The following is a 16,086-nucleotide window of genomic DNA, read 5'->3' on the forward strand; positions in this document are numbered from 1 at the left end:
AATATTTTCTAAAGAATCTTTTTTGAATTCAGTAAATAAAACAATTTAATGTTAGAGATTCGGATAAACGAGTTTTTACTGTAATTCATTCTTGGAAATACTCATTAAATGATTTAAAAGTTTACTTTATTACATTTAATAAATTGAAAGCTTACAAATTTGTAAATTTATCAATATAAGCAAAAAATAATGATCAAAACATATACAAAGAGAATAATTTTTTCTTCATGTATTAATTTATTCATGATTTTTATTATTATTAACGTTAAAATAATTCATTTATTCAAATCAGATTTGATCTTAATATCTTTTTATAGTCGTTAATGCCTTTCATTGTTTAATTATATAGATTTGAAACTATACTTGTTATAAAACCGTTTCAGCTATTTAGTTTTTCATCGTACATCGTTATTCGTAATTCATTGTTTTTGTCATAATTACTTTATACTTTCTCAATTAATATCTATAGATATATTCACAATTCGCATTTGTAAACATGTCATCACATAGAACATGGAATTATAATAGAAAATAACTGCAACCATATGCATTTGCATGTATGTGTTTAATGGAAATGCATGTAGTAGCTAAGTAACTCACGGTGTGTGATTTATTTGATTTATTGGTTATTGAGAAATAAATAAAGTACATAATATTGTTTTGTGTGCGAATTGTCTAATCACGTATTATATATCTTAAGAGTAACTACTTTTTATGGATTAACAAATATGCCGCGTCAAATTTATGACATGTACGTATATAACGACTTTTGAATCTTTCATTTAGTTAAATAATACATTGAATGTAATTAACTTTAATTGCTTTTTAAACGTTAACAAAATTGAATGTTGTCTTAACTATATAGGTTGTTTGCAAGTTGATAAATAAGAAATTAAGAAGCAATTATGTTATTATTTTTATTAAAAATGTACTTATATACGTTTTGTAATAAAATTTACCTTGTAAAATACTCCACGTGAATCTGATTTTTAACTTATAAAATATTAGGTAGTAACAATCACAAGTATTTTACAAATGTTCTTAATTACATTAATGTAATTCAATAAACCTATATTCTGTGATTTAATACTACATTAATATATTAGTTTTCATTTAAATTTGTATAAATTTATGGAAATATAAATATTAACGGTAGAAGAAGAAATTAAAAAATTAGTGAGCTTGATTCCAAAGATGCCTCTTCACTCCCAATTAATACCCTTACTTATTATAATGGAAAACATCATTGATAATGTGTTAAATGCTACATTGATCATCATCGACTACAAGTAAGGATACTAATCTTTCATCATTTCATTTGTTTTACAAAATCATTAAAATGTTTGTGTTCATCGTGTTACATTCAAATTTTAACTTGTTTTTTTGTTATAAATCTGATTTAATTTACAGGATTACGCCGAGACACCTTAGATGGTAGTGAAGATCGAGTAAGGGATCTACCGCCAAGAGGTGGCCATCAAGGAGGTGCAGGCAATTCAGGGTATATGGGTGGTAGACAAGGTCGTCCTCCAACTCAACGTAGAGATCGTAGAGATGAACGTCGTCGAACAACCGATGATGAAGATACTGTTCTCGATAGTCAAGATGTTTCAAGTATTGATAGAGGTAACAATATTTTTCTAATAATATTTTACAGTAGAACAGCCGTTTCGTCCTAAAGATTAGTAAAATCCTTTGAGAGAATAGCATGGATTGTGAAACAAACACTTGTGACCATCTAACACTAACAATATCAATGATGATTACTAATGCACGCTACTAACGTATGTGAAATGTAGCTTTTTATATAATCAGTCACAAAAATATTTAATTTTCAGTAGTACTTTTATATTATTTTATAAAAAGATGGTCACAATAGTTTGCATATGCATAGAATCTGTATCAAGTGTGGAGGGAGGACCTAAAGGCATAAGGCGAAGACGACTTCGACGTTCTCGACAACGTAGTTCTACACCAACAAATAATCAAAAAGGTAATTACGTGAAATTTAAAAAGGATTTATGATATTTCTTTAGGACGATCGGTATTAATATAACATAAGAGTAAGTGCAGTATTATGTTTCAGAATGCGTATTGATGTTAATATACAGTAACACTCAGAGTTAATCTATATATTTGTTTAGGCAGCAATGCCGGTCCAGGAGACCAATCAACTGTAACTAGTAAAGAAGGAACACCAGCCAATGACGTTTCTACTACTAACAACAGTTCCCAAGGGCCTAAAGGCCAAAGAGAATTACGGTCTCGTCGTATGCAACAGAGCAATAAGCCTAAGGAAGCTCTGGTTAACGGTACCAGTGGCTAAACAATCATTATGGTCGACAACTGCTACTTACATATAACATTACACCTGATGAGAGCTATTAACACCCAGCACATAACATGACGCATACCTACGCAAAGACTACACGATTATGGATCGCGACATGATTAGTCTACGCTCGTTGTTAAGACTGTTTGCTACCGATAAGAATACGACTGTTGTTTAAGAAATCGTCATTCTCCTTAAACACATTTAAGGACACATATTAATATCCATGCATGGTTTAGTTTAATGATAGTGATTATGCTATCATGTTTGATATATGGATACATTCATTGGGAGATAGTAGAAGCATCTAAAAAAGAATCCCCTGATTGTGAAACTGTGCCTCATTTTTATACCAAGCTCCCAACTTGTGTGACAGTAATTTGGATGTACTGTAAAGTACTTCTTAATCACTTGAAAAAAAGATCTAATAATAGGCTGGATATTTGTGGCTCGTATGTCAATTATCAATTTGAATAATTTTCGCCTAGATGTGTCGCTATTATTATGAAAAAATAACACAATACGTACAAAAACGCAGGATTTAATCAATTTTATTCTCTTTCTTTTTGTTTTTTATCTTTTACATCATTGCAATAATTGTAATAAAGACTTTTGACATATGAACAAAAGTACGTGTTTTGTGTTATTTTATATTCATATATAAAAACAAAAAAACAATAATTGAACATACTGGGTATAAAGCATTTTGCGACAAAACTAGGACGAAACATGATATGATGAAAGAAAAAATGGATTCCCATTGTTAATTATAACAATGGTAGGTGGCAGCTGCATGAAATCTTGGTTAAAAGGTGTTCCCAATGATGTTCCTTCTATTTACTTCACAAGATTGAATTTTTTTTTTTTTTTTTTTTTTTTTTTTTTTTTTTTTTTTTTTTTTTTTGTTACGATTATTACTAGAGTTATTTAACAACACTAGATTTTCAATTTTATGTTTCAATACTGAGTGTTGATTAATAATACCATGATGCTAAAATGACTTATTTGATTGTAAAAAAAAACAAATGGGTGTACAAGAAGTCGGTTTTTATTTCCGGGTTCACTTTTCATGTAATTTAGTTTTTTTTATTACAGTCTAAGCATACTATATCAAATATTAGGATTTGATATGACGTTCGTTTCTGCATTGTTTCGCATGATTTAAAAAGAAAGTAAACGTATACTTAGTAATACCAATGTATGATGTGCCAGAGAAGGAATGATACATGTTTTATGATATCTAGCTGAAGTGCAGACTTAGCGCATACCTTTATTACTATAATACTACTTAGTCGAAATGTGAATGTCTGAAAAAATAAACTAGCTTTACTATACTAAGCTATAAAATAGATATGGCTAACTGTTTTAAATTGATTATCAGTGAATATGAAACATTATCTGTCAATTTAAAACAGCTGCCTTTTCTTCCGGATATGACAACAATTAATCGGACATGTCTTAAGGATTTTGCAAAAACGCATGGCGGTTAATGCAACATATTGACATCTAACAAAACAGCTGCCATTTTATCTGAATATTCTCATGGCAGCAAAAAAAACTGAGACATCCCCCAACTTGCTTGTTTCAGATACATTTGTATTGATTGCAATTTGTGCATAATTTAAGAATAAAACATTTCTGTACATAGAGCGGTCATTAGTATGATGAACCACAATTTTTTCGAAACATTGATAATCGTTTTTTAATCTTAACAGTCGTTTTAAACTACAATCTTTATCCCTATCCTTAATTTCCGTAACACATTTTCTATTAAAAATAATTACTATTACGCTTAATTTTCTCATGAAACTTATAGTCTGAAAATATTAATAATATTTAATTATTATAATTTAATTTATAATTATAGAAAAAATTATAGAAATGCAAGCATGAACAAAATAATTTTTTCATTTTAATTTAAAATAATAAACAAAAATCATTTAATTTATAAAATTAAAATTTTTTAAATTTATTTAATTAAAAGAAAGTTCTGAATAAGAGAAAATAAAATTATTTTACGATTCACTTAATAAATATTGATTTGGAATTTTCATGTGTCTATTATTAAATAAATCATTAAAATCGCTAATATATTTACTATAAGCGTATTTGCTTGTGTGGAAAAAATAAAAATATTTTTATTAATTATAAAATCATTATATTTAATTTTTTATTTAAAATTTAATTTCTGAAATAAAATAGTTAAAAATTCTTTTTTAATCATAATATATATTTCAATTTTTAAAAACTAACATAAATTATAAATAAGTAAAGCAATATTTACAAATACAAATTTTTAAATTCAAAAATATAATAAAGTTTAAAAAAATAAAAATATAAAATATTTAAAATTATTATAAATTATATCATTTTTTTCATAAAGCATAATTTTTAATTTAAAATATATCTACAATAATAGACAAAAATAATAGAAATATAAAAATAAAAATTCAAATAAAATTAATGCAAATGAATGTGAACTATCCCATATAAATCTGATATAAATATTGGATTATTGATTTAAAAAATCAAATTACATAATAATATTTTGTTTCATTTTTTATTTTTAAATGAAATTTAATTATTATATATTATATAATAGTTAAAATTTATAAAATTAACATTTATTTATAAAATAATATAAATTATTATTTCGTTAATATAATTATATACATTTAAGTATTAAATATTAAATTAAAAGTTAAATCATTGTAAAAATTGTTTTTTTACAAATATTTTTATTTGAAATAAAATCATTATTAATAATATAGAAATTATATATTATTTTAAATTAGGGAATTTATAATTTGAATAATATAACAAATATTTTCATATAGAGGCGCTGTATATATATTTCATTTTGTTCACTATGTTTCTCATCTAAATTATGTACATGATACGTTTAGTCGGAAGCCGTCAGCTGTTGTGTCAAGTGAACATTCTTAACCAACAAAATAAGTGAAACTTATCAATAGTGTGTGATTATAATAATAGTGAATCTATTATTAGTTGCTAAAGATTTTATAGACTTGAAAATATCAGTTAACAGAAATCAGGTACGTTATAGTATGTTTTGGTTAGCTTAACTTCAGTTGGTATTTGCTCGTGGACTTTCCACACCTGTATTAATGCTAGTCATCTATGTGTAAGGTTTCTCAGTACTCAACTCAAACGTGTTTTTGTACTCTTTTTTCAGTTGGCTTAATGTTCATTAATTAATTAAAATTTAATAATATTTTCAAATGAGAAGAAACAACTTTAATAAAACGTATATATGTATATATACGTATGTAGTATGTACATATATACGTATAATATATAATATACATATTTATATAATGTACATGTAAATTTAAGCTATTGCAAATGGCGATTATTTTGCATCCCTTACAAAATTGACATTTGCATTAATTATAATTATATTTATATTTATAAAAAGATTATTATTTTATCAACTTACAAGTACATCGGGTGAAGTGAGGTAAAATATAATATTATAAAAACTTGCATTAAATGTTTTTCATACCTCGTAATAGTTTCATAAATACAATTTTGGAATTAATCGATTTGCTAATTTAGATTTTCAATATATTATTTTCTTCAGTGCTATGTGAATTAGAAATAATTTGGATATTTGGATTCATACAATTCGCTAAAAGAAATAACTGGATATAATCATGTAATATCATAATATTTGACTTATATTTTATAAAAGATGAGTAGAATAACCTTTTATATTGCAATATTTCATGTTACATATTAAAAATTTCAAAATATTGAATATTTATATCCTTCATAAATGTAAAAAAAATCGCAATTGATAATAACCGTTGTGAAACTGTAATTTCTTTTTTAATATAAGTAGGAAAAAAAAAATATATATATATATATAAAATTGAATATAATTTATGAAAAAATAATAAATTTATATGAATTATAAATTATTAAGTCAAATAATAATATATAAAAATTTTATATATTTTGTAATGAATTTCATATAACGAACATATACGCACACATATTCGTTATATTTATTATTACTAATAAATAATTTATAATTTTATAAAAGATTTATTTTGAAATTAATTTTGCGATATTATTGGAAAAGATTAATCATAAGAATTTGTTTTTTTGTTTAAATGCGATCTACATAATTATATATAATATAATGTTTATAAAAAAAATAATAATCGCTTGTAATCGATAATTTATAAATTATATTTTTTATATTTTTTAATTATATTTTTAAGTTTATTTACATTATAATTATTATATTATATTTATGTTTACATTATAATTTAAATTAGATAATAATATATAAGTAACTTAAATATCATATCTTATCATTTATTACTTATTTATTATCAATATATTACTTTTAGATTCTGTATAATATATAATAGTAGATTATACAGAATTTATATGTATGTTAAATTAGTTTGAAAATTCTAATTCTAATTTTTTTTTTTTATATGATTTAATATAGATTGAATTGACTTATCCTTGTGAAACAGAGAATGAGACATTAACCTGTAATATTACTCAGGATGTTTAAAGAAAATGATAGCAGTTCTGGAGGCTGTAGCAGCACAGCTCCTCGACCACGAAGAATGTTAGCACGATTTTCTTTACGCCGATTATTATATTCGAGTCCACTTATTGGTCGTCGAATTGTAAGGACACCTAGTTCAAACAACAGGAATGTAAAAAGTAATAAATAATACTTAATTTGATGATATAAAATAATTTTTTTTTTTGAATCTCAATTATTTTTTAGCAAAAGATCCAACCGGTGGCAAGATTACTGATGTTGAAAAAGGAGAAGCCAGAGTAAGTAATGGTTCAAGCCATTTTCAATTTCAGAACATAGATCTACAATGTGCTTCCAGCAAAGGCTCTGTACTTTCTTCTGCCGGAAAGGTATTTATAGAATATATAGCTGTGATGAAATTTTAGAAAAATACAAATTATATTAAATAATTAATAATAAAGTGATATTTAGATTGTAAAATAAGTTTTATTTTAGAGCAATGAAAATGGTTTAATGGAATGTCCTTTATGTTTGGCTGAATTACCAATGGAATTTTTTCCTGTTGTTCAGTCTTGTCACCATCGCAGTTGTTATGACTGTTATCAACAATATCTTAAAGTAGAAATTTCTGAATCTAGAGTTAATATAGCATGTCCTGAATGTTCAGAGCCACTTCATCCAAATGGTAAATATACTTTTTTAATAAAGAAAATTTAATTTTTATTATTATCATTATTTTTATTGAATTTATTGTTTTATAGACATTCGAATGATTTTAAATGACCAAACGCAATTGGAGAAATATGAAGATTTTATGGTACGACGAGTTCTTGCTGTAGAACCTGATGCAAGATGGTGTCCTGCACCAGATTGTAGCTTTGCCGTTATTGCTAGTGGTTGTGCTTCATGTCCGAAATTACGTTGTGAGCGGCCAGGATGTGATTCTTATTTTTGTTATCATTGTAAAGCACGTTGGCATCCTAATCAGACATGTGATGCTGCTAGAGCTCAACGTACTCAATATTATGAACGCAGTTCATCTCTCAGTTTTAGTCAAAGTGATTCACAGCATAGTATGTATTATTTATAAAAATTATTAAATTAATATAATATATGGAAGATAGAAATATTTTTAAAAAAATTATATTTACAGAAGATGATGTCAAACCATGTCCAAGATGTCAAGTGCTTATTGTTAAAATGGATGATGGAAGTTGCAATCATATGGTTTGTGCTGTTTGTGGTGCAGAATTCTGTTGGTTATGTATGAAAGAAATTAGTGATCTTCATTATCTAAGGTATAATATATTTATTACTATATGAATTATTTCAATAATTTTTTATTTTATGTATTTTATATTACAGTCCATCTGGTTGTACTTTTTGGGGTAAAAAGCCATGGTCTAGAAAAAAGAAAATACTTTGGCAACTTGGAACTTTAGTAGGAGCTCCAGTTGGAATTGGTCTTGCTGCTGGTATAGCTGTACCTGCTATGATTATAGGTTTGTAAGCTAAATCATTTTCATATATTAATGCTAACCTAAATATTATTTATTTGTAAATAATATTTAAAAATTTGTTTGTATATCTTTGAGAAAAAAATTTATTTAAACTATTTTCTTTTTGAAAAAAATTATGCGCGTACGTATATATATACATATATATATATATTTAATTAATTACAGGTATTCCAGTATGGGTAGGAAAAGAACTATATACAAGATACGAGAAAGATAACAAACATAAGAGGAATGCTTTTATTGTTGGAGGAGTAACTGCATCTGTAAGTTAAAATTTTTTTTTATTCATATCTATATAAAATTGAATTGATTTTTTAGTGAATATTTTTTTATAAATTATATATTTATATATGTTAGATGAATATCTTAAAGTAGTATTAATATGATTTTAAAGATATTAATAATGGAGTCATTTAGGAATCATGAAAATCATTCATTCAATCATTCAAATTCATGACAACATCAAAGTATTATTTATTTATATAGTTTGTACAAAGAAATGGAATAATATAATTATTGCGTATATGAATTACAAGTAACAAAAATCGGTTGTATAGCCGTTTCAGTTTAGTTTGCGGGAAGAAATTTCGTTAAAAAACTTCAAATTTAAATTAAATAAGTATTATATTTAACTAATTTAAGGAGAGAGAATATTATTCTCGACTTAAATTATTTTTATGGCACGTATTGTTAGCAATTCTTTTACATTTTGAGTCGTTTGTATTTTTAAAATTTCATATAATATTTATTATATGTATGTGGTATTTTGTTTATTTAATTTTCTTACTAAATTGTAGGTATATATCGCAAGAACAATCCAATATTGAAATGTTTTCAAACATAAGAATCTAACATCAATTCTATTTTCATCACGTCAATGAATTTTAACGTGACCGATTCCACAATTACATAATTATCAACACACAAGCTTTTTTTCGCTTGAAATGAATCACGTTATTCTTAATTATAACGTTAATGACAGACGGATCGAGTTCTTGAACGATCAGTTCCATAACTTTTTCCTTTCCGATTTACATTTCGCATAGAAATATTAATTTGCTGCAGCACTATCATGGGCGGTAATAACGCTGACTAAGGATCATTTTCGCTATTGGCAATTATAGTCTCGTCTGTAAGTACACCTTCGTTATGAAGGTCTTTTAAAACATCGATCAAGCGCTGTTCGGTATCCGCATCTCCTAGAGCAACATCTACGGATCCAATACATAGTAGGAGAGCGAGAAGTTGCGATCTTCTATAATCCTTATTTAAATCTTCTCTTGTATAGCCTAAATCTTTGGGAATGTCGACACCAAGACGGGAACACGTGCCAGTTAGCGCATCCCAATAAATATCGAGGAAAGTTTCCGTATGCTTTCGGCGTAGTTCGGTTGGCAATGAGCTTACTAATAACAGAGCAATGTCGTTAGTCGGTCTACTGTAAGTAACCATTTGCCAATCTAGGATACAACATTCGAAACCAGAGGGTCCTTCCTTGAAAAGTAAATTATTACACCAAAAGTCTGTATGCGTGATCAACGCTAGCGGGCCTTCTGGTGCAAGAAGTGCAGATATTATATGTTTAGTCCTAGGTCTTAGGATAACTAAGGCCTCGAGTATCGCTTCCAATCCTGGTGTACTTTTCAAAAATTTGGCAAGTTGCGGTAAACCACGTTCAACCAATTGTTGATACGAATTTGTTGCTTTTGCTGTTTGGAAGAGAAACGGATAACGTTCGGACAGAGGCTCTCCTTCTACAACTTTCATTGCCAAAGAGTGTGCATGTATACGTGCTATAGCTTCTAATGCAATTTTAGTTTGATCGTATGTCATTCCTTCACGAAATTTAATATTTCGAAAATCAGAATCACGAAGGTCTTGTAACACCAAAATTGATTCTGGTTTTGTGGGCTTATCGCCTGATTCATCAGCTGGTGTATAATCTGCAAAGTAGCATACTGGAACTGACAGAAGAATTTCGATGTCCGATTTATTTCCTTGAGATGTTAGTTGTTTCTTTTGAAATTCCTTTAAGTCGGGCATAACCTAATATAAACAAAGTACAAATTATTATTTATTAGATAGAAGAATTAAATATTGATATAACAATAATACAATAACATATAATGCATCTTTTAGCATCCGTCTCTACTATTCTTGAAAATGAGATTTCCAAGCTTCAAATATCTCAAATGACTGTTGAACGAAATTTGACACCGATTCGCACCCATCTTCTTTTTCACTTAAGTCGAATTCGCAAATCACTTATTTAGACGAACATCTGAATTCGATACTGTCTTGTCGGATACTAAAATGAGCACTGCTTATGTTAATTGATCGCTTACCTGTGTATAAAATTTAATTTCCCGAAGATCAAATTGGCCTTCGATAACAAAAAAACGATTTATCGGATCTCTTGGAAGCTCTTTCACGATTACGGACAAGTCTTGCGTAGTATTCGTGTCGTTCAACATATATTTGATTTTAAGACGCATAATATCACTGAGCGCGCTTTCATTACTCGTACAGCCGGGACTTACGTTACATTCGCTTATCGTGACCTGTATATATGATGGATTAATTCGCAAAAAGCAATTCAAGAATACGCCACATCTTTTAAATAGATTGCACTTTCATTGCTGATAAAGCATTTATAGACTGTTTAAATTGACGTCTTACAAAAATCCTTACAGACAACTGTTAACTGTAAATCATAGTTTATATACCGAAAAACTAACCGGTTCTTTGTGAAATTCCTTTAGAACACCACCGAGCCACTCCTTGTTAAATTCTATCTGATTCTGTTCCTCTCCGCAGGAAGATTCTTCTGTATCTTCCCAATCCCAATCGGTGTCTTCCCAATCCCAATTCGCCATGGTTTCGTTTCTTCTGTCTGTTTGGTCTCTCTCTCTCTCTCTCTCTCTCTCTCTCTCTCTCTCTCTCTGCCTGTCTCTCTGTCTGTCTCTCTGTCTGTCTGTCCGTCTCTGTCCCTTTTCCTCTCTTTTCCCCCCTTTGTTTATTCTATTAGTTTAATGACGGTTCAACATTATGACATCAATGATGGCCGTGTTGAAAGGAAACGGGGGGGAAAAAAACAGATGAGAGAGAAAAAGAGAAAGAGAGAGAGAGAGAGAAAGTGTATGTGTATCGTGCTTGTGACGTTTTGCGTGTCTATTGTCCCCAATCAATGCCAATAAACGACATATAACACTCCCTATGAACGATACACATGCAAAACGTCCGTCTGTTCGACTGTTCACATCTGAACGTGTCCGTGTGTGAGTGTGCGAAGACTTGGCGAAATCACTAATAAACGGAATGGATTCGTCGTGTGTCCCTTCTACTCTGCCGTTACGCCGACCGGTCCTTGAACGTTCGGGCCGGCGTAGTTCGACGTTTTCTCATCGGGGCTCACAGTGTCCACAGCACGACACACCCTTGGCGCAGAGCACCAACCAACCGACTTCGACCAACTATTCTATTCGTCGGACCGTTTACGATCGTAGCGTAGTGTGGATCTTAAAGTACCGACTGACACGATGCACGTTCCATCGTCAGCCACCTAGGTGGATGCAGGCCGCAGGGTGGGACAGAGAGAGGATTTCCCATGCGCGCACTCCTACCGTCGATCAATATCCTTCCTTCCTTCCGCGCCTCCCGCGCCTTCTGCTCACCATGCACTTTCTCTGTCTACTGTTTCGCCGTCTCGCGTCTCCTTTCCACGCTCGATGAGAAAATCTAGAAAACGGATCGCAGCGCGCCAGTAATCTTTCAGCTCATCATGACAAGTTACACGGCTGGCCGAGATATATTTATTTCTATCGCCAGCCTCTCCCTTCGATTTTGCTCGATATTTTTGTTTTGCTGCTTTCTTCGTTTCTTTTTTTGGACACGTTCAACACCGTTCCAGAAATTGTATGCATTTTCAAATTGATGATACGCGTGCAATTATTTAAACAAAAAAAAAAAATGCTAAGTCGAAGTAATTAAGATATTAATTATATTAATTTTGAATAATTTAGAATTGTATATATTAAGTACTATTAAAAAATTTTCTTAATTACTACGTTTTTTCCTTTCGAAAAGAATTCATTTTAAAGGAAAAATATAGTTTTTAATTTCACTATGCATTCCTTAACATGAAAGTACGAATTTATAATCGAAAATTTGCAATATTTTTATTATTAATTGTTTCAATATATATATATATTAATTTTTACTTTCTTTGTCATTATTTTTGAATCGATGAATGATTGAATAATTACAAATTTCTTTAAAAATTTGAATTTTTGTAAGATTAATAAAAATATTGTTCCTAATTTAGGATCATCATTACAGGTTTTAGTTTCGCCCATATTAGCTGGATTGGCCGTAGGTATTGGCGTACCAATTTTATTATTTTACGTTTACGGTGTAGTCCCCGTTTCGCTTTGTCGAAGTGGAGGTTGTGGTGTTTCGACGAATGGTACAGGTGTAAGATTTGATTTCGATGACGAAAATGAGCTTATGGGTTCTCTGAGTGTTCGCAATGGTGGTGGTAAATATACGATTCAAATTGATTTTAAATGAAAGATTAAATGAAGAGAGAGAGAGAGAAAAAAAAACAATAATTCTTATTATCGTAGATGCAGCATCGATTGATGTTGCGAGTCATCGTGGCGGTAATCCTTCGATAGGAGAAGCTTCACTTTCATTAGGCAGTGGTAGTCATTTGGAAAAATTGGGTCGTGAAAACGATCGTGAAAGTGCCAGTAATGTAGCCGTTGCTGGTACTAGCCTTGCAGGAAGTATAGCTTCTAGTGTTCTTCCAGGAGGTCAAAGGTAAAAAAATATTTTTTTTCTCTCATTTACATAATTTGCAATATTATTAAAAAGAATTATTAAATTATATATTTATATTTAAAATTAGATTGGAAGTTCAAGCAGATGTGACATCTACTCAACGCTTCAGTTTGTGTAGTGAAACAGCGTCTGCCGCAACCAGTTTATCAGAGAAATCTGTAAACGCATCTATTGCATTGGATGATGGCGCGGCTTCCACGAGAGCTCTAGCAGGCTCTGTTCTAAATTTTAAAGTATTTTAAAGAATTTTTTGTTCGCGACATATAACGATTAATCCTTTTATCAACGTGAAAATTTAAATTTACTTCACTCGCCTAGATGGATGGGAGTTCGATTAGCGGTGGCAGAAGTACCGAAGGGGAACAAGGAACAAGCTCTATCGCGGGAGGTCACATGGACTCGGCAGGTCAAGCTACGTCTTTGAGTTCTCTCGAAGAAGTGGCACCTGGTTTAGCGAAACGTGCTCGACGCAAGCCAACTTTGGATCGTCAATGCAGCGATTCCAGTAATTGGACTGTTTGTGGAGAAGACGAAGGTTCCGAGCGTGTCCGATTTGACGATCATGTCAGTTTCATCGAGGCGGATCAAGAGGGAATTGTCAGCACGTGTGGAATGAATAATCGAACTTCTGCAAGACGTAAACGTAACAAAGAGATAGAGCAAGACACAAATGCTCAAAAGAGTACAAAGTACGAAAGAATTTAATTCGATCGAAATTGGAAAATTTTACGATTATTATTAATTGTAATATTTATCTACTTTTAGCAGAAGTTCTAATGGCGAATCGAAGGCTGACTCGTTGACGGAAGATAACGTGTCGTGGGAACGGGTCAACGTCGCCGCTTTGAGAAACGTTTTCTTTTATAATTCTACAGCTTCTACGGATCGGGAAAAGCGATTGTCGGTGATAGAAGAGCCTTTTCCCGTAATGGTACAGAACAACGGTGCACGTTTCTTGACATCTTCCGACAAAGGATGTAGTATAAATAATGCAGAAGAAGATTTACGCTCTTAAAAGAAAAAAAGACTGAGCATTTATGTAATATGTGCGTCCTTTAAATACGAAATACGTAGATAGAAATGCGTATTCTCATATGTGTGTATATATGTATTTAAATGTACACTGCGTGCGTGGAATAATGTCGAATTTACTATATTTATGCACACCATGTATACATGTTATGAATGCAATAGAGGGAACAAATGAAGTCTATATCTTTGCATGGCAAAGTACATCGAAGTAAGTAATATGTGCGTTCATATTTTAGAAATGCGTGCGTATAAATATATGTTGTGTACGTATGTGTGTATAGCTATATATATACTCACAGGCCTCAAATTTGTTACGAAAAAGTTGCAAATTAATTTAATACAGACTTTTCTTCTATGTCAACTGTTTGCCTTTTGGGCATAGGCGAATATCATTATACGCGAAAAATTTTCTTCTCGTACTCGAAACACACTCAATAATCATAAATAGAAATATCGAATCTTAAAATTTTTCTACGATAAAAACGCTGCAACAGAATTAAAATTTTCATGCGATTGACATATACGTATAGAATAACTGTATGTAACATGAAAAAGTTATAAAGCTTTATGGTTGCATTTTATGTCAGACAACAATTATTATTTTCTTTGTATGATACATTTGCCCATTTCGATCATATTTCCAGCTGTACAAGTATCGTAAAAAACCTTTGTACATGAACATTTTTTAAATGTTATCCCTTGATAAATGAAAATATAAAATAATTTATGTATCTGAAGACAATGAATATGTCTTGACAGAGAATGTTACAATGTTTTTAGGAGAAGAAATTAACAATATTATAAAAAAGGTATAGTAGTTTACTATCTTAAGTTTATATTTATTTATTATTATTAACACCAGTGATTTATATATACTAATTTCAGGTGCTTTGTTAGGCAAATCAAAAATTGATTTGATTTGATTTTCTTGCCGATATATTCATACGTTGTAATGCTAATGAAAAATGACTAACAATCATAGTAATCAAGGAACATTGTAATCATGTTTTAATAATTTTACGTTTTATTTCACTTTTAATTTCAAGTTCTTAAGAACTTAAATACATGTACATAACTATGTAAAATTATTATCTCAATATATATACATATTTCTTGTTCGTAAATAATAACTTTGCTAATGTTTATAATAAGCTAATGTCATATCTACGAACGAGAGTTATACGAAAAAAAAGGAGATAGAAATATTGATTCAAAAATTGTGAAATATGACATTAAGCTGCCATATGATCTTTATATATAAATAATAATAAATATGTGTTTTAATTAAATAAACTATATAATGAACCATATATGCTCTAGATTTACTAGTGCATGGTACGAAATATGTTTCAGTTTATATTTCGGTTATATATAAATAGCATATAAATCAACAAATTTAACATAGAAACATTTTTAAAACGTTTGCATTTTTACTAATATTTTTACGTATATTTCAAATAATGATTTAAATACATATTTATAAAATATATTTAGCTCTCTTTCTCCTTGAACAGTGCAATTTTAACGTATTAATAGAAATATCTTAGAAAAATTATAAATATTAATTTTTTTTCAAATTTTTTTTAATCATTGTACATTTTATATAAAAATCACAGTAGTATATATTATAAAAATGTATTGTAAACAATTGTTTGTTTTATGATAAATGTAAATTTTTAAATACGACGAAGAAGAAATATTGTAAGTTAATATTTACTAAAATTATAAAAATATTTTTATTATACGTTTTTGTTTTAGTTTTTCATATTTTTAATATTCAATATTTAATAACGAATTGATTGTATTATGAAATTAAATTTGAATAAATA

General features: G+C 29.2%; 3 protein-coding genes across 10 annotated transcripts in view; 2 read left to right on the forward strand and 1 right to left on the reverse strand.

The window, feature by feature from the left end:
• The window catches only part of LOC410580 (synaptic functional regulator FMR1), a 12,057-nt gene extending 8,013 nt beyond the window's left edge, over positions 1-4,044 (forward strand). For 2 of the 5 annotated variants that reach the window (XM_006563662.3, XM_394058.7), the window contains 3 exons: positions 1,411-1,626; positions 1,895-1,993; positions 2,145-4,044. In XM_006563662.3, coding sequence (XP_006563725.2) covers positions 1,411-1,626; positions 1,895-1,993; positions 2,145-2,326 — 497 coding nt within the window. In that variant the 3' untranslated portion in view covers positions 2,327-4,044. The remainder of the gene's footprint in view (positions 1-1,410; positions 1,627-1,894; positions 1,994-2,144) is intronic. The other 3 variants (XM_006563663.3, XM_003250257.4, XM_006563665.3) reach the window with 2 other exon arrangements.
• Positions 4,045-5,228: 1,184 nt separating this feature from the next.
• LOC551328 (E3 ubiquitin-protein ligase RNF19A) lies at positions 5,229-15,449 on the forward strand. Of its 4 annotated transcripts, none has more exons than XM_026445649.1 (13): positions 5,229-5,388; positions 6,819-7,042; positions 7,110-7,252; positions 7,359-7,548; positions 7,625-7,936; positions 8,017-8,161; positions 8,229-8,365; positions 8,549-8,646; positions 12,722-12,920; positions 13,009-13,204; positions 13,293-13,458; positions 13,544-13,914; positions 13,991-15,449. In XM_026445649.1, the coding sequence occupies exons 2-13, from the start codon at positions 6,880-6,882 to the stop codon at positions 14,238-14,240; spliced, it is 2,370 nt and encodes a 789-aa protein (XP_026301434.1). In that variant the 5' UTR covers positions 5,229-5,388; positions 6,819-6,879; the 3' UTR covers positions 14,241-15,449. The 4 variants fall into 4 exon arrangements, with proteins under 4 accessions (XP_026301434.1, XP_026301437.1, XP_026301436.1 ...); XM_026445652.1 differs by having other exon boundaries at positions 13,994-15,449; XM_026445651.1 differs by having other exon boundaries at positions 5,230-5,388; positions 6,879-7,042.
• LOC100379261 (uncharacterized) lies at positions 8,830-11,919 on the reverse strand. Its single transcript, NM_001172718.1, is given in 3 exon segments — positions 8,830-10,429; positions 10,729-10,944; positions 11,122-11,919. Coding segments are annotated over 3 exon segments (1,308 nt in total). The 5' UTR covers positions 11,260-11,919; the 3' UTR covers positions 8,830-9,475.
• Positions 15,450-16,086: the final 637 nt, after the last annotated feature.

The sequence above is a fragment of the Apis mellifera genome, linkage group LG15, assembly GCF_003254395.2.
Source record: "Apis mellifera strain DH4 linkage group LG15, Amel_HAv3.1, whole genome shotgun sequence".
NCBI lineage: Eukaryota > Metazoa > Arthropoda > Insecta > Hymenoptera > Apidae > Apis > Apis mellifera.